General features: G+C 38.5%; 2 protein-coding genes across 2 annotated transcripts in view; both read right to left on the bottom strand.

Moving 5' to 3' along the window:
* LOC122661387 (CO(2)-response secreted protease-like) overlaps nt 1-12,091 on the bottom strand; it is a 22,909-nt gene extending 10,818 nt beyond the window's left edge. The window contains exons 1-9 of the mRNA XM_043856772.1: nt 11,875-12,091; nt 10,184-10,455; nt 9,991-10,102; nt 9,407-9,902; nt 8,801-8,901; nt 8,472-8,714; nt 8,274-8,385; nt 7,963-8,170; nt 7,176-7,861 (exon numbers count right to left, since the gene is read on the bottom strand). Coding sequence (XP_043712707.1) covers nt 7,296-7,861; nt 7,963-8,170; nt 8,274-8,385; nt 8,472-8,714; nt 8,801-8,901; nt 9,407-9,902; nt 9,991-10,102; nt 10,184-10,455; nt 11,875-12,080 — 2,316 coding nt within the window. The 5' untranslated portion in view covers nt 12,081-12,091 and the 3' untranslated portion in view covers nt 7,176-7,295. Of the gene's footprint in view, nt 7,862-7,962; nt 8,171-8,273; nt 8,386-8,471; nt 8,715-8,800; nt 8,902-9,406; nt 9,903-9,990; nt 10,103-10,183; nt 10,456-11,874 lie in introns of the transcript that reaches the window.
* Nucleotides 4,374-22,741, bottom strand: LOC122661386 (CO(2)-response secreted protease-like). The gene is made up of 10 exons (XM_043856770.1): nt 22,525-22,741; nt 20,749-21,020; nt 20,556-20,667; nt 19,978-20,476; nt 19,382-19,482; nt 19,051-19,293; nt 18,852-18,963; nt 18,541-18,754; nt 17,879-18,439; nt 4,374-4,385 (listed from the first exon to the last, which is right to left on the bottom strand). The coding sequence occupies exons 1-10, from the start codon at nt 22,728-22,730 to the stop codon at nt 4,381-4,383; spliced, it is 2,325 nt and encodes a 774-aa protein (XP_043712705.1). The 5' UTR covers nt 22,731-22,741; the 3' UTR covers nt 4,374-4,380.

Below are 22,741 nucleotides of genomic sequence, written 5' to 3'. Positions count from 1 at the left end.
AATTGTTCAAGGTAAACCTTAAAGAATTGGTATTGAGCTTTCAAAAACAACTAAAATGTTTTTAAAAGAGTTGACACTAATGATGTGATAATGAACTTTCAAAATTACAGTAAAAAAATTTGTTAATATAATTCATGTAATAAGAACACTACAAGGAAAAAGCGCTTTTTGCGGCGTTTTTTAAGTGTCGTCATAGCTTAAAAAAAACGCCGCTATATGATTCAGCGGCGTTTACTAGTAAACGCCGCACATATGTCGTCAAATGTACCACCGAAAATGTATCACGGCGTTTATGCCATATGCCCGTGTAGATATACTTTCGCCGGCGTTTACTAACAAATGTCGCCATATATAATTTATAACGGCGTTTTTTGAAATGTCACTATAGATTATAAGCATTGGTATAATTATGATTTATTTGCGGTATTTTTAATAAACGCCGGTAAATTTTCTAAAAGAAACGCCGGTAAAAGGCACATACTTAGCGGCATTTAGTAAGAAACGCCGCTACATATAGTATTTTAAAAAAAATTTTTATTTACCTAATGCTTTAACCTGATATTTTTGTGGTGCAGATCCTTTAACCTGTTCTTAACCTATTGATGTGAAGAGACATAAGACTTCCACATAAAAAAAGAAGAAGAAAACATTCATCCCTAAAAACAATGAAATAATGACAGAATCCAAAATAGTTTAAGTTTACTTGTACAAATGACCGTTTGAAACTTAATTACATTTAGTCTACCTTACCCCAAAGGACACTTACAACCTATGAGAAATTATTAAAATTCAAAAACAAAATAAACAATATTTGTACTTTGCTCTATGTCTTCAATCAATGAACACCTTAGACAAGGAGTGCTTTGAATCACCAAGCAACTCCAGTAAACACACAAAATTTAGCAATAACTCATTGACAATAGTATTCAAATGGACGTTACCTGCAGCAATATAACCATGTACCAATCTTTATTAGCTTGATCATGTCGAAAAAGTGTCTAGTTTGAAATCAAACTCGCAATAGGCAGTACCTGTAGCAATATAACCATGTACCAATTTTATCAGCTCATATCGGCATAAAGTATCATAGAGAACAAAGAAGTAGAATCTACAATGATTGATACACCATCTCAATGTCACTGTATAGTTCAATCATATCTTCTGATGATATCCCAAAAAAAACAAACTAAAAAAGAACTACTGCAGACACATTTTTGCTAACTTTCAGCTAAGAAGCATGGCCAGATTTTCAATCCATCATCTATATCCAATTTCAACCAAAGAACATGCCTAAACTATCATGAAAAAAATAATGCTAACAGCTATATCTTTAAGGTTGAAAATAGAGTTCCAAAAATACCCAAGTTTGAAAAAAGAACAAAAGAAATCCTAAACCAAATGGAGTAGGTTCCCTACTTGAGTTAGAAAAAGATAATAAAGTCAAAGAACCCAGAAAACTACTACTTCCTTGGCTGAAAATGCTCGTTGTTTTTCTATTCTCCTTCTCTGACCTTCCTCTCTCTCATCTCATATAACTCTGCAGCAATGTACATTGACCTAACAAGGAAAACATATAGACACATTTATTCGAAAGTGAAGAAAATAAATACAAACCAACGATTAAAAATAAATAATGTGGAGAAGGAAGCCATGTTTTTTACAAAATTTGTTCCATGAAACAACTTCTTCATGACTGAACTGCCATGCAAAGTTCCACACCACACTACAACACCTATCTCTGCTTGTTTTCGGAGTTTCTAGAACATTAAAGAAAAAAAAAAAGAAGAAACATGTATGAATCAAACAAATTTCCATGTACCCTAGAGTTGCATTGGGGAGCCAATAGCAATGGGGAGTGCAGTATACAAAATGGGAATTAGAATGAAGAGAAGAGTAATTATTGAGAAAGAACCATGAACAACTCTATGCCATCAAGTGAAGTTTGCTACACGGAAAGCTACTCATTTAAAAACATCTAGACCAATATACAGAAGAAGAAAAGACTATCCATTACCTCATCAACATCTCCATTGTCATTATAAGAATAATAAATTAGTAGGCCAAGAGAAAAGTATGAAGTCAAATTCAGATTACCGTAGATGTTGGATCATAGGACATCATGTTTTCATCCCCAGGAAACTACATGGATAGTGTTCAATCATTACTCCACCACCTGAGCCATTTTAAAGACCTTGCTGATCCATTCATAAAATGAGACTTTCTCATGGCGGATGAGGAAACAAATTGCACTCTTTCATCATACTCGAACCAAATATTAGAAAAGAACCAAAGAAGGAGAGTCATGAACACATATTTTCACAAAAGCACGAATAGAACTTATGGATATTGTCAACTGAACAGAAAATATTCAAGAATCGAGAGAGAGAGAGAGAGGGATTGACAAACCTAATTCATCGCTGGATTTGAAGTCTATACTTATATGTTCTCCATAACGCAGTTTCCTACGGCGTAATATAACTTATTTCTCTAGACAAATTAGATATTGTGTGTCTAAGCACGTGACGTGCTGATATGAGAATTAGAATTGACAGCGTCTCTAATGTATCTTAGTATAACTTGAATCCAGAAGACCACTCATACAATTATGCTAAGAAACTGAAGAAGTAGTCAGTATTTAGAAGAACACTAAGAAGTGCCAAATCATATCCAACGGGCCAAGTCATAGAATTGTTCATAGTCACAACCAATGGTAATTCAACTGGGGGAAGAAATGAAAGAGAAACCAAGAACTACCATAAAAAAAAATTAAATTTAAATCTAAATATATTTGAAGTCTAGATAACCAAATAAAATCAAATGAGCAGTAGCTTGTGGCCGCCATAAGCAGCCCATGGCCATGGTACAGTAGCTAAGGCCAAGTTTGCTGCAGATACAGGGTTCAAAAAGAAAAAAAAAAATTAGTTTGAAATGCATGCCAGGCTGCTGCACGAGCAGTAGCTTGTGGATGCCATAAGCAGTCCATGGCCAGGATACAGCAGCCATGGCCGAGGCTGCTGCAGCTACAGGGTGCAAAAAGAAAAAAATGGTTTGAAATGCATGCCAGGCTGCTGCCTTTTGCAGACAGCCATGGTGTCCATGTGTGCAAGGCCCAATGGTCAAGAGGCCTAAGGGAGTGAGGATGTGGGCCGCATGAGCCTAGGTGGCCTGGGGTGCAAGGTATCATGGCAGCAAGGGCCAGAAGGGGCTGTGGTTATGGGGACTGGTGCTTGAAAACACCCAATGCCGAGGATGTGTGATATAGTTGCAGCAAAGGCTGCCTGGGTTTAGCGTGTAATGCACCTGTTGGTATGTATGCAAAGTGCTGCCGGCAGTGCATCAGAGAAACCAAGAACTATCATAAAAAAAATCCAAATATATTTGAAGCTCAGATAATCAAATAAAAACAAACGATAATAACAAACAGACAAAAAGGGAGGAAATAAAAATAAAACTCATAGCAAATGAGATATCACAAAGAAACAAACATAGCAGGAACCAGGGATGAAAAAGAAAGAGACAAATTTAAACCAAACTAAAAAACTTTGATTGTAGCATGGCCAAAGAAAAGCCAAAAAAAAGGAGCTCAAATACAGATGAACATGTGCAATTTCTTAAAAAAGCAACTATAACAGGGTTTGACAAGAGACATTGAACCCCATAAGCAAGTCCAATACTGTAAAATGGCCAAAAAAAATTATAACACCTATGTTCTGCCCAGCTTCTTGAAGTGCTAAAACCTCTTTCTTGTGTTGTTTATCAAACAAGGGAGAGATTTTTTTTTTTTTTTTATCACTTTATCTCTCTATTATTACTATTTTTTACTATATTTTGTGACAAAATAGAATCCAGCATGTGGCCATATGGCTATGATGCAACAGATAAACCAACTACCAGTGGTTAGAATACAAACCCTTGTAATTACATATTGACTTTTTATATTTTTTGATAAATAATGATTATATCAAAAGCGAAATGAAATTACATCAAGATAAAATACACTACTACCCACTACAATGAACAGCTGGAAACAGAATCAACAGCAAACAAGACCAAACAAAGATTAGTTAATAGGAAAAGAAAGAGGCCTACCACAAGATTCTTTTATTATAATTTTATTTACCAGTCAAGTCTTATTAAACAAAATTTTGATAACAGAAGAGAACTACTACTAAAAGGAAGGGGAGAAAAAGGAAATAACTTTCCTTTTCAAAATAAGACAGATTGTGTGATTTTCTTTTGACAAATAGTGTGCTGTCCAAATGGCTTAATTCCTAGTGGGTTTTCCCACCCCATTTGATCCCACAAATATATATGTATTTAAAATACCTAAGAAGCAGTTATTAATTCAAAAAATATACTGACTATACAAAATCTGGAAATCTAACCTCATTTTCCTTCATAGCACTAAGTTTATAAAAGAATAATTCAAACTTCAAATACTTAAAATCCTTAAAGAAAACAAATGGCGATTTCTTCAACAGAAGATTAAGATAAACTCCACCTGCTGAAACCTTTCCCCTCCACCTGCTGAAGCCTTTCCCTGGACAAATATGTACAAGTTCTAAGAAATACAAATCCCAAACAACCCCTTGAAAATCCAAAAAACTTCTAACAAAAACCTCCTCCAAGTGCTCATTTCTTTCACCACAGCTAAGTCATTCAATGAAGCATCAAAGATCCTGTCCACTGCACTGAATTCAATGTGAACCAAAAAAATAGCAGCTTCAACTACCATTTTAATGAGCTAATAACAAACTCTAAGGTTTTCACAGTACCAAATGGTTTCTAATAACAAATTCTAAGGTTTTCAACTACCATTTTGATTTATAGAAGAAGAACATTTTGTTAAGACTCCAATATTCCATAAGAGTAACAAAGTTTTAGCTTGTCAATCTTGTTCCTACTGCATATATTTGTGTTTTTTTCCAAATTTTTGTAAAATTAAAGATTTGAATCCCAATTATTAGCCATTATAATGACTAGTTTTGACATCAATATAATTGTAGCTCTTAAATGGCATATCATTTAATAATTTCTTCAATTTAAAGAATAAAAGTTCATAAGATTCCTATTCTGCATCATTGGTATCCAAAATATGGATAAAGAAATAAAGCTAAAGAGAAATCAGAACCTCTATCTTTGTATTCAAACTTTTTGTTGAATTTGCTTTCCCAAATCCCAAAAAACTCTCCAGTCATTACAAAGGGCAAGAGACACAGTAGGATTAAACCAGAGACTGTAATTAACGCAAGCTCTGTCACCCACCGTATGTCTCTGCAACAGTTGATCAACCTCAGTAACTCATGCTCACTCCCCATGGTGGTAAAAGAACAAACTCAAAAAAAGCAAAAGCATTTAAAGGAAAAACGAAAAGGAACGGAAATGATTCAAACAAAACACAAATATACGAGCAATATATAGATTTAATCCGAGCAAAAGCATTTATGAAAGAAACTTGATTCAAAAGAACAAAGACCAGTAATAGTATTAAGTTCCAAAGATGAATTAAACAATTAACTGAAAGTAGCAACCCAATCCATAGAAGATCAGGAAAGGCGAAAGAGAAAATGAAAATAAGGAACCAAACCTTTTCTGTACAGGGGACGAGCTTCCGAAGCGTAGCGAGATGAGAATTAATCCTCTCCCTACGCCTTCTTTCGGCCTCGCTATGGCTCTTCAAGGCCGCAAGAGCCTTGGCTTCAGGTATCGTCTTCTGCCCTAATCTCGTTGGAGCCTTAACAAGCCCCCCCTTCTCACTGTCCAGAACCAACGAAGACGACCCACCTCGACCCATTAGGGTTCGCAACCCACCAACATGTTGTGACTATGAAAACTTATCGAACAATCTTGGAAAATCAGTAGAATAAGCATCGTGTGAATTCCAGGAGAAAGAACCTGAGAAGGAACAACAGAGCAAAACTTACTAAGTACCTCAGAGTAGGAGATATTCCTCGAGCAGGGAGGCCAAGAGCAACACCAACGTCGGCTACAGCAGGCTGGAGCTCCAGGCAATGGTGGCCGGAGCAACATCAACCCTAGAATCCTCCCCTTGATCCTCAATCGGTTGTTTTAGCCCCAAATGGTCCACAACAGTTGCAGCGGGAGCAAGGTTGAAAGAGATTTGAGAGAAATCTCAGAGAGAATGTGAAGATTAGATAGGGAGAGAGGGACGGTGAGAGATTGAGAGAGATTTGAGAGATTTGAGGGATCGTGATAGATTGAGAGAGAAACATGAGAAACATGAGGGATTGGGATTTGAAAGTTTAGAGAGGGTATCGATCAATTAGCGCGCGGCAAGAGGCACGAAATGAATAGGCCTTGGAGTTTTTTTGTGAAAAATACTATTATATTAAGCGGCGATTAATAAAAAACGTGGTGATATTGTTTTCCATATAACGGCGCTTTTCCCTAAACGCTCGAAAATAGATATAAGTACGTGGGTAAATATAATATGATACTATGGCGTTTATTTGTAAACGCCGTTGTATTGTTACATACTCTGGCAATTTAAAACAAACGCCCCCAAAGATGTATGATACTACATCACTTTTTCCTAAACGCCCGAAAATACATACGGTAGGTGGTAAATATAAAACAAACGCCCCCAAAGATGTATGATACTACGTCACTTTTTCCTAAACACCCGAAAATACATACGGTAGGTGGTAAATATAGTATGATACTACGGCGTTTACAAATAAATGCCGTTGTATTGTTATATACCCTGGCAATTCAAATCAAACGCCCCCAAAGATGTATTTGTAGCGGCATTTACATAAACGCCATGATTTCTAGGTATTATACTTTCTATACCGACGTTTGTTAGTAAACGCCGTCGAATATTTATATATGCCTGCGTTTACCAATAAGCGTCGCTAAGACCCGTCTAAAAATGCCGCGACAAACCCTTTTTCTTGTAGTGGAAGGAACAAAAAAAAGCAAATAGGTGAACATTTTGGATCCCTTTTCTTTGCTGTTATTTGCTTGGTGAGGTCTAATTTGGGGTATAAGCAATTGATTGAGCTAAACTCATCAAGTGTAAGAAGAGAGTGACCAGAAACTAATGAAAACTAAGTTATAGAGAGTGAGTAATAATATGTATCTTGGAGTGGAAAAGGGAAATCAAGACTCAAACATGAAATGCATGTTTTGATGTTTTTAGCATCACAGAGATTATTAATGCAGTCCAACTATTACCCTAAAGCTTGGTTAAGTCCAATTTGTTTTACATTCACTTCTTTAACTCCAACATCTAACTAAGCCCTCCAACCTTAATGACAAAGGGAATATTGAAATCAACCACTGGTAACCACAAATGGACTTCGAACCTTGTATTTTCCATTGGTCCAAGTAATAGACCCAAATGCATCAACTTTTAATGGAGATGATGAAGCCAATGAGAAGATCATCTGGTAGCTCAGCTTCTTACTGCCCTTCATGAAATGCAGTTTATCAGGCACTACCTTGACATCTAATCCAGGTGGTGCCATGATGCTGGCAACATAGGTTGTGTCCTCATCAGGACCAACATTTGTGACTCTTCTACTCACTTTCTTGCTCTCTTTCTCACTGAGTTTGGAGATGGCAATTGATGGGTAGTTGAGATTGGAGATCAAATCTGTGCTGGAATCTGCTGGGCAGTCGAAACCATCAGGAATCACAGATGCAATATTCTTGATTGTGGAAAGCTTGTACCCATAATTACACAAGAAGAGTAAGTAGTCTTCTGTATCAGTTTCATACAATAGCCCTGGTTGTAATGCTCCAGATGGGATCATCTCTCCTGCACCAAAATCGTAAGGTGTGCCCACTAAACCTGAATCTGTTGTAATCGGCGCCTTTTCATTGTTTGTTTGAGAAGCTACACATCAGCCATGTGTATGTAACAATGTCTAAGTCAGTAATTAGTTATTACAGATTGGTTTGCTAAAATATTGGACTTGAAACTGTATAGATTCAAACCTGTTGTCATGATGGCTGATTTGATAGCAGAGGGACCCCATGTGGGGTTCTTAGATTTGATTGTAGCCGCAATGCCTGAGACATGTGGACATGCCATGGAAGTCCCAGAGATCAAATTGTATTGGGATGGCTTTTGCCCTTTTGGGGCTTCATCATTGGTTTCAATCCATGCTGCAAGGATGTTCACACCTGGTGCAGCGATGTCCGGCTGCAGAAAATTTGATTACCCACTTAACCATGGTTTTGCAGAACAGTAAATTAGAGGAGAGACTAGAGGGAGAGAGAGAGAGAGAGAGAGAGAAAGAGCTTGCCTTGAGAATGTTTTGGATAGGAGAAGGGCCTCTGGATGAGAAGTATGCAACACTAGGTGCTGGCTTATACTTGGTTACTGACACTGTTGGTAGAATGGTTGCAACTGGTTTTCTTCAGAAACCCAGAAAAACAACAATTTGAACGTTCATATAAACAGAACCAAAGTTACAAAAGACTTGATTATTTTCATGTTGTACCTGGTTGAGTTAATGTAGGAGAGGATACCAGCGAAATCCTTGGAAGAGATGGCAGTCATGGGGAAAGAACCCGTATTAAGAGCCACCGATCGTTCTATGTCATCAACCAAAACAGCTCCGAGCCCTCCTAAGCTCTTCACTCCATCCACTTTCTCTCCTTTTGAATAGCTTCCCTCGGTTTGATCACATAGAACAATCTTTCCCTTGATCTTAGCTCTATCCAATGAATCCGGATTGCAGTTCCTGAAAAATTGTGCAGAGAGAGAAACCGTGAGAAATGGAAGCCCAAGAGGATCCAGAGAGGAAACATGGGCTCAGATTTAATCTACCTCGCATCTTCTTTCGAGCTTGATTTCGATTTCGCCGACAATCCATGGATCAAGGGATAGGTTGGAGACTTTTGGAGGGTAGAGAAATTTATGCCTTCACCCTACACTTGGTGAAACAGAAGCAGTTCTTAGCATGTTTTTTAGTGAAATCTTTAGCCTGGAACAGGGTTTTAAGACTCATGAATCGGATCAGTGAATCGGCCTATTTGGATTAGTATCGGCAGTAATCAATCCCGATTTCTGTTGATCCGACACGGTTGATCCAAATCCAAAAACCCTAGAATTTCCCTGTTTTTGGATGTGTGGAGCAATTTGAGCTGCAATGATCGATTCCATGTTTTAAAACCGAATAAAGGGTTTTAAGAATCGTGAATCGGATTGTGAAGGCCATGACCGATTCAGATTTCCACAGATACCATGGTAGATTCACATCCAAAAACCCTAAAAATTCCCTATTTTTAAATCCGAAGACCGATTCTATGGTTAGTCAGCACCGATAGGGGTCGATTCAGAATCGAATATGACCGATTTCATCCGATTCTAAATTTAAACCCTGCTCAAGACTCTAGTAAAACTCAAAACCTGATTCATTCATCTACATTTTACCTTGAACACCTTTTTACTGCCCAAGACGCAATCGGACTCAAAATCCCTATCAATGGTAGAGGCAGCAACGGTCAGGATCCATGGAGCAACATTGACAACCGTTGATAAAGCGGGCCCATCGTTCCCACCTGAGCAAACCACTATGATCCCCTTCTCCATTGCATGGAAAGCTCCAATTGCGATCGGATCGGTACTTAAATCCGGCCTCAGAAACGATGACGCACCCAGCGACAAAGATAGCACGTCGACTCCGTCGCGTATAGCATCATCGAATCCTGCTAGGATTGTGGATCCACGGCAACCGTAGGATGAGCATACCCTGTAAACGGCGATCCTTGATCCAGTGGACCCACCTTTGGCTGTCTCCTCCGCTAAGCCATAATAAGATGCATTGGCGACTGAGCTGCCTGCTGCTGTTGATGCCGTGTGGGTCCCATGCCCGTTCGAATCTCTTGGTGATTGACTGTCATCATAGTATCGTGCACCTATGAGCTTCCTATCCCCCACCCCGAAAAAAAAAATAAAAATCTGAACGGTTAGATTTGAACAAATAATATTAGTATGAGAATCTACGGTGTTGTTACCTGTTACCGTTGGAAGCTTTGAAATCGTTGGTTTCCATGCATGTTCCCTTCCACCGGGTTGGAATCGGGCCCAAATCCTTGTCTTGGAAGCTCTTGGACTCGGGCCATATTCCTGGTTCATATTTAGGTTTAAGTGATAACCCGACCCGATAATGTTAGGAATGAATGTATTATCCTATAAGATTAATTAGACCTGTATCGAGGAGGCCTATGATGGTGTCGGACGAGTTGGACCCACTAGTGGCTGAGTCAGAATCAGGAGTAGAATCGGTTTCAAGATCGGTTTGATAGTGTAAGAAGTCCCATGATCGAGTGGTATGGAGCTTTAAGATGGGGTCCACGAACATCGAAACGACTCCAGGCTTTTCAGTGATTCTCTGAGCTTCCGCAGCCGTTAAACGGGCGGTGAATCCTGAGAAGCCATGTGTATAACTGTGAAGTAGTGATTTTTTCACGTCCTCTTTCCTGGTAAAATTACAGAGATACCCCATACATTAATTATAAAGAAAGACCATGGTTACGCTGAGGATTTGAGTCTGGTCCAGTTTGGGCTATATGGGATCCACTGTTTTAACATTGGCCCAATCGGAAGCCCAAGCCCATGATCTAAAGTGCTTGACTTCGGTATCATTGGCATTGGAAGGGTGTGTGGGAATACTTAGTGGAGTTTTATTTCACCAAAGGTCAAGGAAAGCTTTCTCCTCATTGGCTAATATTGAAAAGAAAAGGGTTTTGCCAGGTTGAGGAAGAGTTACCTTGACCTTAAAAGGTGAGGGAAAACTTTATCCTCAAAAATATTAAAAGGAAAGGGTTCTGCCAACCCACTAAATCAGATGAGCCTCGGCTTCTCATTGGCTTTAATAATGATATAAGACCATAATCATCAAAATAGATGGATAAATATGGTTATTGTTTAAGTTTCATTAGATGGTAAGGTTTAGGGGTGTTAAACAATTAGTTCTGCACGATTTTGGTCGGGTTGAATCAGTTTCGATCTGAGAATGCATGATTGAAACCAAAATCAAACGATGGAGGAACTTTGGTTTTTAATTGGTTGGTTTCGATTTATTTCAGTTTTTCAGTATCGAGTTAATTTTGATTTAGATCGGTTTGATTTTGGGTTTCAACCGCAATGAAATCTTACATTCATAACTTGTAGGTTTTCTTTGGTCTGATTTCTATTTGTATTTTTCTGACCTATTTTTATTCTTACAGATATTTGGTATAGTTTATGGACCTTATTTTTATTTATTATAAATTAAAATAAATTACAAATGGATGAAGAGCTATTTGTAATTTATGGTTACAAACCATTTATATTGATTTATACTCTCATTTCAACGGCAGTCAGAGGACAACTCACTACCATCCCTATATCGCTTTGGAAATATGGAGTCAACAAGACCGACGTTATTAGAACCAATCATTTCTAATGCATCAATTGTTCGATGAAATGCCTCAACCATGGTTGGTGTTGTGAACTGCAATCATGTGTCTATTGTAGAAATTGTTTTGACAAAATAAAAACATCAAACATATTTTTATTTTATTTTATAAAACAATTATATATAATAGCAACCAAACATGATCTTTTTTTTTTGCCACAAATTGTTTTGTAAATTATTTTCGATAAATAAAATAGAAATACAAATACAAATCATACCAAAGAGAGCCTACTGAGGAAAGACTTGTAAAAATACTTTTACGTCATCAGCTTCCTCAAGTCAAACGAGTAAACAATTAAAAATACGAAAATTGATTTGATGTGTTCATGTTGTAAACAGAACAAAGAGGAATGAACTCCATAGAGAAAATAACTAATATTGGAATCAATCATTGTAAGGCTCATAGAACTGAGCTGAATGCAATAAATAGTTAATTAACCTTTTCAAAACCGAAGCAAGAAGCCGAGCCTGATCATCTGATACCGAACCCTGGGAAGAAGAAGCAGCTCCCATGTAAACGATGTAGGTGTTAGTAGTAGTGTTACCATCTATGACTGTTGTTTCAGCCTCCACTCCAGATGATAAGAGAAGAAAGAGAAACGATGAAAAGAGTAGATAGCAGAAGCAAACTGGGCCTTCTTCCATCTTTGCTATTGATGATCGATCTTGGTGGCATGGAAATAATTTATAGTAGAAAGTATTAGTTGGGGTATCTGTGGTGGTGGGTGGAAACCAGGCAATGTTGGAGAGAGTGATTGAGAGATTAGTGAGTGACTGACCTTGGTAAACGCAAGTCTGGGGTGCTGGGTGGATTAGTGAGAGAACGCAGTGGTGCTTACACACCACAAGAGCACTTGTAAGCCACCCAAAGTGTTCTACCCAAAAACCAAAAAAACTAAAAAAATAGCCATCCAAAGTGCGCCACCCGTTGGGATTTGGATCCTTTGTGGTCTCGGGTTGAGCGGCTATCATATTGCGTTTAATTCACAAACCGTCACATGGATTTTATGTCGATCACGTCGATCGATCCAATGGTTGATAGATGACGGCTTGACATTTTTTAATTTTGAACAATAATTTTAAATTTTAAATCGACATGAAATCCACGTGGCGATTTGTGATGAGTTGAATGCAGCATGATTGCCGCTCAACCCTAGGCCACCAACAGAGATGGTTTTGGAGAGTTAATGGAGATGTTGAAATTGATAATGATAGAATGCCCTTCTAGACGTCTCCTTGATCTATGAAGTAGGGTGACTTGGTTATTTATGGTCAACTTCCCACAATTGAAACTTTGACCACATTTTTAATTAATTATAAGTGGATCATATAATGTTCATGACCAGAAAAAAAAAAGTGGATCTTATAATGTTAGATATATTTATATATGTTGCTTATCTAAACGTGAATCAAATTAAATATAATATAATATAGGGAAAGTTTCACGGACACCCCCTGTAATTATGCAATATATCATGGACACCCTAAATCTTATCAAAATATCACAGACACCCCTTATTTTATGACTTTGTTTCAACTTAGTCCACTCTGTTAGGTCTGTGCAGTTAAGTGGTTGTTAGATCTTTTATAACGGCAAAATAACCTTTTCCATAGGGTGATCTTCCCATAATACCCTTAAGGTTAAAACCCCAAATAAAAACACCATTCTCATCATCGTCTTCAATTCAGCTCAAACTCTTACAAAGTCTTCAAATGCTTCCAATGAAGATGAGGCAGAAGAAGATTCAGATAAAGAAAGCCTTCAAATGCTTCCAATGAAGACGAAGCAGAAGAAGATTCAGATAAAGAAATCCCTCTCTGCTCACATCCTACAAACCCTAAACCTTCACCTGAATGATGTTGCTGAAACGCCCCACAACTGCTGCTACGCCACCACCGCCGAGGCGAAAAGGCACCAGAATCAGAGTTTGGCTCGTTGTGTCGAATTGCGGAAAATCTCCTAAATTTCAATTATTTTGCTCTTGAATTTTAGTTTCCTTGATGAAATCTACTTATTGAATTATCAATACGGGGTTTCGATGATCCGTTTTCCATTTAACAATGTCTAAGCTGAATATATGATGCAATTAAAGACACCAAATAGCCTGCCTGCTGCTCCCTGATCTGATGGGCGTGATACATCTGCGAGCGAGCGACTCCTGTAGTGGTTGTAGTTTAGGAATTGAGAATTTGAAATGATGGTGTCGCTCTTGCTACATGATTTACGAATGCTTGGAGTTGTTACTAATCGGGAAATTTAATTTGCTTTCAAAGTTAGGATTTGGGATTTTGCCTCCAGAGTTCTCTCTATTCATCATTAATTATAGAAACAACCAATCCCATTAACGAGGATCCAGATTCCCCTCGATAACTCTCAACCCCCTAATCGTCAGGATCTTCTCTTTTTTTTTGTTGCTTTGTTAAAGCTTTAGACGAATGGAATTGGATGATGACGGTTGCCTACTTGCCCCACCTTTCCGATGAACACTCTTTTGACTTTTCTCTGCCCTTTGTTTTTTTTTTTTTTTTTTTTTTTTTTCATTTTCTTTTTTGACAAGTGAAAGTATGAAGGAACGTCCCTCTCAATCAATTGCAAATTGCAATCGTAAAAAATATGGCTCTTACACGGCAACTTCTGTAGTTTTTCGCTCCTAAACACCGCCTACAATTGCCTTGTCTTTCTCAAAGCTTATTGGAATTCAGAAATGGAGTGTGTGGACAATAAATAAAGAAAGGGATAAAAGACAAAAAGCAAAAGAATCATTGATTTTTATGTTTAGATTCCTCTGCAAATACTTATCCATGTCATATTACTTCATATAGTGGCATCGAATTCGGATTTGGCTTCGGATTCGGAAGTCGGTTCAAAATTCAGCCGCCAAGATGATGTCCAAGCGTGGAAGGAACATGGTCATGACGTGGAGCTAGGGCAGAAGGAGTTGAACCAAGTATTTCCAAACCAGTCTCAAGCAGTGGGCCCGGTTTGTTCAACGAGTTCAGTATCTCAAGAGGAGGATCGTTTAGAAGTGGTTCTTTCACCAACTTCTGTCACAAGCTCCGATAATGGTAGAACTGCAGTTGTGGTTCACGCTACGATTGAGCAAGGTGATGAAGCAGGGGGTGAAGCTCCTTTCACAAAAGTGTCACGACGCCGGCAAGTTCGGATTCGGAATGTGGAGCAGGCGATTATCCCTGGATCACGCCGTCGACGTCGCCAGACTAAAGTTGGTTTGGTCGCGGAAACCATAAAAAACTCTCGTAGCGAGGTTGAAAAGGAGTTAGGAGTGGGGTTGCAAAAAAATTCATCTCCCTTTTCACCAAAGGAAGAGGCTCTTTTGACCCGTGTGACTTTTGATCGGCCTGGTGTATATGCTGAGATCCCCCGTCGATCGAATAGGATAATAACCCCCTCGGTGCGGCTCACGAATCCCCCGTAGTCTTATTATTTCTCTTAGCTGAGCGAGTGGCATGTTGGCCTCACCAATATGTTTTTTAGGATTGAATCCCTTGTTTAGGCTTTAGCTTTCTTTGCTTTTGTCTGGCTTTAGGCTTGTTTGCCCCCTTTTCATTCTTCAATAAAATTTATTATTATTAAAAAAAAAATTAATACTTTGAAAAACAAAAAAATGGTGTATCTTTGATTATTGTTTAATTTGCATATAGGCTAACAATCGTGGATGTGGGATGTTCCAATGGATTGAAGAAGGAGGCCCTTCCTCTAACGACATGGCGAATGAAACGACATCTCCATCACCTTCCTCAGACTTTGTGGAAGGATATTTGAGAGGAGCAATTAGAAGCTCCGAGAATCAAACGAGGTTGTTGAACATTGAAAGACGTCATTGAATGTATCACTAAAATTGACTTGAACAAACGTTAACAATGTTTTGGTTTGGACAATTAGTTATATGTTATCTGTTATCATGAAGTGCCATGTACGTTTCTTTTTTTTTTTCCTGTTCTGAAAAACTAGTAATAGTCAAATGTGATGTCTTGAGCCAGAGAGTGCATTGGTGAAGTGGAAGTGGGAGTGAAAGTTACCACATCATATATGTATTTAAGGGATTTATAGAATGAATGGAACACAACCGTTTGAATTGACAATGTTAACTTATTGGAGGTTGGTGAAGAAAGATGACCATTTACATTCCAAGTCAAAAATGACTTGTACTTGGAGAAGTCCAATTAAAAGTGATATTTTCCATGCAAAACTAGAACAATAAACACCACATGGAATTGTCAAGACTTCTATTTTGGGCTAAAGCCTCTTGCAAGTATTTTGAAGGAGGGATAAGATGCCTCACCTTCTTTCACAAGGAAAATTGGACGAAAACAAAATTTATTTACTTCAAGCATCCAGGGAACTTTTTTTTCTAGATTCTGAAGTTTTGAGGAATATAAATTCAACTTTTTTTATGCTTGAAAGGAAGTCTTTAGGTTCAACAAGCATACTTTTATTTTCAGCTTCTTTCTCTGCCATTTGCTTGTCGTCAAGGGAAAGTGGAACTACAACAGTTGTGGTCCTTGATGGTTTCAAATCAGAGGACTTCATTTTTGCTCCATTCAAGAGTTCAACTTCTATAGCTATACTCCTAGCAGATGGAATAGCAGGAGAGCTATTGATTAAATATGAATCCAATACCCTATTGTGGTTTTCAAAACGTCTTATAACATCATGATTGTCCAACCCGTCATGGTTCAACCCTTACCATCTTGAATAGAGAACTGATTATCAATTGGATGGAATATGCCAAAATAATCCCATGGTGGAGTCTCAGGTGGAAGGGGAGAACCATGAAATGGTGACATTTCAGGCCTTTTATTGATGTAGATTTAATCAGAAGCTAAATTAAAATATTAATTCTCGTGGAATCCATAAATAACTAGACTACAAAAGCTCAAATGTTAGATTGAAAAACCAGAAATACAAATATCAGAATTCATAAAAGATGGAAAATGCCTCAAAGTCTTATCCATGAACCAATCAAGAGCACTTAGATAAAACTCCGCCCAATCCCGGCAACCTTGCTTTCTGCATTGTTTGTCATTTTGACAGCACCACTATCACATGCATGATATGTAATAAATTGATCCCTGACTGAACACATATGAAATGAACAACCAGAATCTAAAATCCAATCTGAAGTATTCATACCTGATGATGTTGTGAGAAGGATATCCCCATCATCACTCCAAGACTCTTCCACGATACCAGCAATGGATGATTTATTTTCTTTCTTGTCTTTTTCTTTTATATTCTCCTTACGCCTTGGACAATTCTTCATTATATAACCTTTCTCCTCGCAATAATAACATTTTATTTTGCGACCTTACACTTTGAGCGACCCTTGTACTTGCCAAATTCCTCCAGTCTCTCATTTGATTTGCCTCTACCCTGACCACCACCTACAACCAAGGCATTACCCTCCTTTGACACCCCATCATTTTCTGAATCTTCACGCACCACCTGCGACGATCCACCGACCCTCGCTCTGATACCAATTGTTAGGGATTTGGATAGAACTCATCCTCAAAAGCTATCCGTTAACGAGAGGGTGCCCAAGTAGCTATTAACTCATCCACATCCCCATTCATATCCAATGTGAGACTATTTTCCCACCTACCGCCTGGAACCCTAATAATCTCCCCTTCCACGCGAGAGCTACCAATATCTTCCCATCTCCCCCTCCACACGGGACCATTCCGAGATCACACTGGGTTTCCACGCCCTGGCTTTACCCCAAGTTTGGCCCTACCATACCTTGGCATTGCCATAACCTTGACTCTGATACCACTTGTAGGGGACAAATGCACAACCACGAGGAAGAACCCAAGCAAACAATCACACAACGCAAAGAATTTACCGTGGTTCAACAAGGTTGCCTACATCCACCCAAGAGAACTAGAGATTTTCATTATTTCCTGAAAAACTCTGTATACCACTCTCCACCTTACAAAGTGTTCCTCTTTGCTGGTTCACAGGGTTTTCCATATAGAGACAATATTTAGGGAAACCCAAATCCTTAATCCCCACACAATTATAATTTTACCCCCGTACATGTAATTGGCCCAAAACCCCTCCCAATTACAAATACATACTAATTACAATTATGTGAATCCACAGAATACAAGACACACCAAACCCCACCACTAATTGGGGTATAAACAACAAATTGACCTAAACTCAGCAAGTATAAGCAGAGAGTAACCAGAAACTAATAAAAACTAAGCTGTAGAGTAAGTAATAATATGTATCTTGGAGTGGAAAAGGGAAATCATGACTCAAACATGAAATGCATGTTTTGATATTTTTAGCATCACAAAGATTATTAATGCAGTCCAACTATTACCCTAAGGCTTGGTTAAGTCCACATTCACTTCTTTAACTCCAGCATCTAACTAAGCCCTCCAACCTTAATGACAAAGGGAACAATAAAATCAACCACTAGCAACCACAAATGGACTTTGAACCTTGTATTTTCCATTGGTCCAAGTAATAGACCCAAATGCATCATCTTTTAATGGAGACGAAGAAGCCAATGAGAAGATCATCTGGTAGCTCAGCTTCTTATTGCCCTGCATGAACTGCAGTTTATCGGGCACTACCGTAACATCTAATCCAGGTGGTGCCATAATGCTTGCAACATAGGTTGTGTCTTCATCAGGACCAACATTTGTGACCCTTCTACTCACTTTCTTGCTCTCTTTCTGACCGAGTTTGGAGATGGCAATAGATGGGTAGTTGAGATTGGAGATCAAATCTGTGCTGGAATCTTCTGGGCAGTTGAAACCATCAGGAATCACAGATGCAATTTTCTTGATTGTGGAAAGATTGTACCCATAATTACATAAGAAGAGTAAGTAGTCTTCTGTATCAGTCTCATACAATAGCCCTGGTCGTAATGCTCCAGATGGGATCATCTCTCCTGCACCAAAATCGTAAGGTGTGCCTACTGAACCTGAATCTGTTGTAATTGGCGCCTTTTCATTGTTTGTTTGAGAAGCTTCACATAAGCCATGTGTATGTAACAATGTCTAAGTCAGTAATTAGTTATTACAGATTGGTTTGCTCAAATATTGAACTTGAAACTGTATAGATTCAAACCTGTTGTCATGATGGCTGATTTGATAGCAGAGGGACCCCATGTGGGGTTCTTAGATTTGATTGTAGCCGCAATGCCTGAGACATGTGGACATGCCATGGAAGTCCCAGAGATCAAATTGTATTGGGATGGCTTCTGCCCTTCTGGGGCTTCTGAAGTATCATTGGTTTCAATCCATGCGGCAAGGATGTTCACACCTGGTGCAGCGATGTCCGGCTGCAGAAAATTTGATTACCCACTTAGCCATGGTTTTGCGGAACAGTAAATTAGAGGAGAGACTAGAGGGAGGGAGAGAGAGAGAGAGAGAGCTTGCCTTGAGAATGTTTTGGATAGGAGAAGGGCCTCTGGATGAGAAGTATGCAACAAGAGGTGCTGGCTTATACTTGGTCACAGACACTGTTGGTAGAATGGTTGCAACTGGATTTCTGAAGAAACCCAGAAAGATATCAATTTGATTGAAAGACATGATTAGTTTCATGTTGTACCTGGTTGAGTTTTTATTTGGTAAATACCTGGTTGAGTTAATGTAGGAGAGGATACCAGCGAAATCCTTGGAAGAGATGGCAGTCATGGGGAAAGAACCCGTAGTAAGAGCCACCGATCGTTCTATGTCATCAACCACAACAATTCCGAGCCCTCCTAAGCTCTTCACTCCATCTGATTTCTCTCTTTTGGAATAGCTTCCATCGGTTTGATCACATAGAACAATCTTCCCCTCGATCTTAGCTCCATCCAATGCATCCGGATTGCAGTTCCTGAAAAATTGTACAGAGAGGGAGAAACCGTGAGAAATGGGAGCCCAAGAGGAGCCAGAGAGGAAAGATGGGCTCAGTTTTGATCTACCTCGCATCATCGTCCGTGCTTGAATTCGATTTCGCCGACAATCCAAAGATCAAGGGATAGGTAGGAGATTTTTTGAGGGTAGAGAAATTTATGCCTTCACCCTACACTTGGTGAAACAGAAGCAGAGCAGAGCATGTTTTTAGTGAAATCTTGGGCTTAGAACAGGGTTTTAAGAATCGGGAATCGAATCAGTAAATCAGCCTATTCGGATCAGTATCGGCTGTAATTGATTTCTATTAATCCGATCCAAATCCAAAAACCCTATAAATTCCCTGTTTTTGGATATGAGGACCGATTTGAGCTGCAATGAATGATTCTGTGTTTTAAAACCGAAAAAGAGTTTTAAGAATTGGGAATCAGATCGATGAATTGGCATGATCGATTCAGATTTCCACTGGTTTGACACGGCATATTCACATCCAAAAACCCTAAAAATTCCCTATTCTTTGATTCTGAAGACCGATTCTAAGGTTTTTCAGCACCGATATGGTCCGATTCAGAATTGAAAATGACCGATTTCAGCCAATTCCCTATTTTAAAACCCTATTCAAAAGTCTAGCAAAACTAAAAACCTGATTCATTCATTTACATTTTACCTTGAACACTTTGTTACTGCCCAAGACGCAATCGGACTCAAAATCCCTATCAATGGTAGAGGCAGCAACGGTCAGGATCCAGGGAGCAGCATTGACAACCGTTGATAAATCGGGCCCATCGTTCCCACCTGAGCAAACCACTGTGATCCCCTTCTCTACTGCATGGAAAGCTCCAATTGCGATTGGATCGGTAGTTAAAACCGGCCTCAGAAACGATGACGCACCCAGCGACAAAGATAGCACGTCGACTCCGTCGCGTATAGCATCATCGAATCCTGCTAGAATTGAGGATCCACGGCAACCGTAGGATGCGCAAACCCTGTAGATGGCTATCCTTGATCCAGTGGACCCACCTTTGGCTGTTCCCTCCGCTAAACCATAATAAGATGCATTGGCGACTGGGCTGCCTGCTGCCGTTGATGCCGTATGGGTCCCATGCCCGTTCGCATCTCTTGGTGACTGTGCGCTGTCATTGTAGTATCGTGCGCCGATGAGCTTCCTATTCCCCCCCCCAAAAAAAATCTGAACGGTTAGATTGGAACAAATAATTTTATTATGAGAATCTACGGTGTTGTTACCTGTTACAGTTGGAAGCTTTGAAATCTTTGGCTTCCATGCATGTTCCATTCCACCGGGTGGGAATGGGGCCCATATCCTTGTCTTGGAAGCTCTCGGACTCGGGCCATATTCCTGGTTCATATTTAGGTTTAAGTAATAACCCGACCCGATAATGTTAGCAATGAATGTATTATTTTATAAGATTAATCAGACCTGTATCGAGGAGACCTATGATGGTGTCGGACGAGTTGGACCCATTAGTGACTGAGTCAGAATCAGGAGTAGAATCGGTTTCAAGATCGGTTTGATAGTGTAAGAAGTCCCATGATCGAGTGGTATGGAGCTTTAAGATGGGGTCCACGAAAACAGAAACGACTCCCGGCTTTTCAGCAATTCTCTGAGCTTCCTCCGCCGTTAAACGGGCGGTGAATCCTGAGAAGCCATGTGTATAACTGTGAAGTAGTGAACTTTTAACGTTCTCCTTCCTGGTAAAATTACAGAGATACCCATACATTAATTAAAAGTAAGACAAGGGTGTTTATTTAACAGGTCATGGAAAACTTTCTTCTCATTGGCTAACATTAAAAAGGAAAAGGGTTTTGCCAGAGGTGGAGGAAGACTTTCCTTGACATTAAAAGGTGAAGGAAATTTAACCATTAAAAAAGAAAGTGAGAAAACTTTAGCCTCAAAAGTATTAAAAGGAAAAGGTTTTGCCATCCGACTAAATCAGATGAGCCTTGGCTTCTCAATAGCTTTAATTTGGTTATCTTGTTAAGTTTCATTAGATGGTAAGGCTGAGCGGTGTCAAATGGTTGGTTCGATCTGATTTTGGTTGGGTTGAATCAATTTTGAACTAAAAATGAGTGAAACCAAAATCAAACAATGAAGGAACTTTGGTTTTTGATTGATTTTGATTTATTTCAGTTTTTTAGTATCGAGTTAATATTGATTTAGATTGGTTTGATTTTGGGTTTCAACCAAAATAAAATCTTACATTTATAACTTGAGGATTTCTTTGGTATTGGTATGATTTCTATTTGTATTTATCTGACCTGTTTTTATTTTTATAGGTGTTTGGTGTAGTTTATAAACTTTATTTTTATTTATTACAAATTAAAATGAATTACAAAATACAAATAGGTGAAGAACTATTTGTAATTTATTGCCACAAACCATTTATATTGATTTATATGCTCACTCCGAGGCCCACCATTAACGACTCACTCCAACGGCGGTCAGAGGACAACTCACTACCATCCCTAGATTACTTTGGACAGGCAAAGCCAACAAGACCAACATTATTAGAGCCAATCGTTTTTAATGCATCAATTGTTCGATGAAAAGTCTCAACCGTGATTGGTGTTGTGAACTTCAATCATGTGTGCCTATTTTAGAAATTGTTTTGAGAAATAAGAATGTGAAACATATTTTTTTTACTTTACAAATAATTCTATATAAGAGTAATCAAACAAGATCTATTTTTCTGTCACAAATTGTTGTGTAAATTATTTCCAATAAATAAGACAGAAATGTAAATACAAATCACACCAAAGCGAGCCTAGTAAAGAAAGATTTGTAAAAACGCTTTAAGTCATCTTCCTTAAAGTTAAACAAATAAAAATAAAAAATAAAAAAATTGATTTGATGTATTCATGTTGTAATCGGAACAAAGAGGAATAAACTACAAAGAGAAGATAACTAATATTGATTTCAATGGGTTGATAAAATTTGTATTGAAATCGTTGTTTTATCATTGTAAGGGTCATAGAAGTGAGCTGGATTTTCACCTTAATTGAAACGCTATTAAGGCTTCATCTAAAGTGGACATCTACCATGAAAAAGTATAATTATCAAATATAATAAGAGTTTTAAGTAAAATTACACAATCATAATTATAAAAATTTATTTTTTTCCTTTTCATAAATCAATTAATTTTACTGAAAAATTCTTGAATGTTTGTAAATAGAATGCAATAAATAATTAATTAACCTTTTCAAAACCGAAGCAAGAAGCCGAGCTTGATCATCAGGTACCGAACCCTGGGAAGAAGAAGCAGCTCCCATGTAAACGATGTAGGTGTTAGTAGTAGTGTTACCATCTATGACTGTTGTTTCAGCCTCCACTCCAGATGATAAGAGAAGAAATAGAAACGATGAAAAGAGTAGATAGCAGAAGCAAACTGGGCCTTCTTCCATCTTTGCTATTG

The sequence above is a fragment of the Telopea speciosissima genome, chromosome 5, assembly GCF_018873765.1.
Source record: "Telopea speciosissima isolate NSW1024214 ecotype Mountain lineage chromosome 5, Tspe_v1, whole genome shotgun sequence".
NCBI lineage: Eukaryota > Viridiplantae > Streptophyta > Magnoliopsida > Proteales > Proteaceae > Telopea > Telopea speciosissima.
This window is presented reverse-complemented; position numbering and strand designations above follow the sequence as displayed.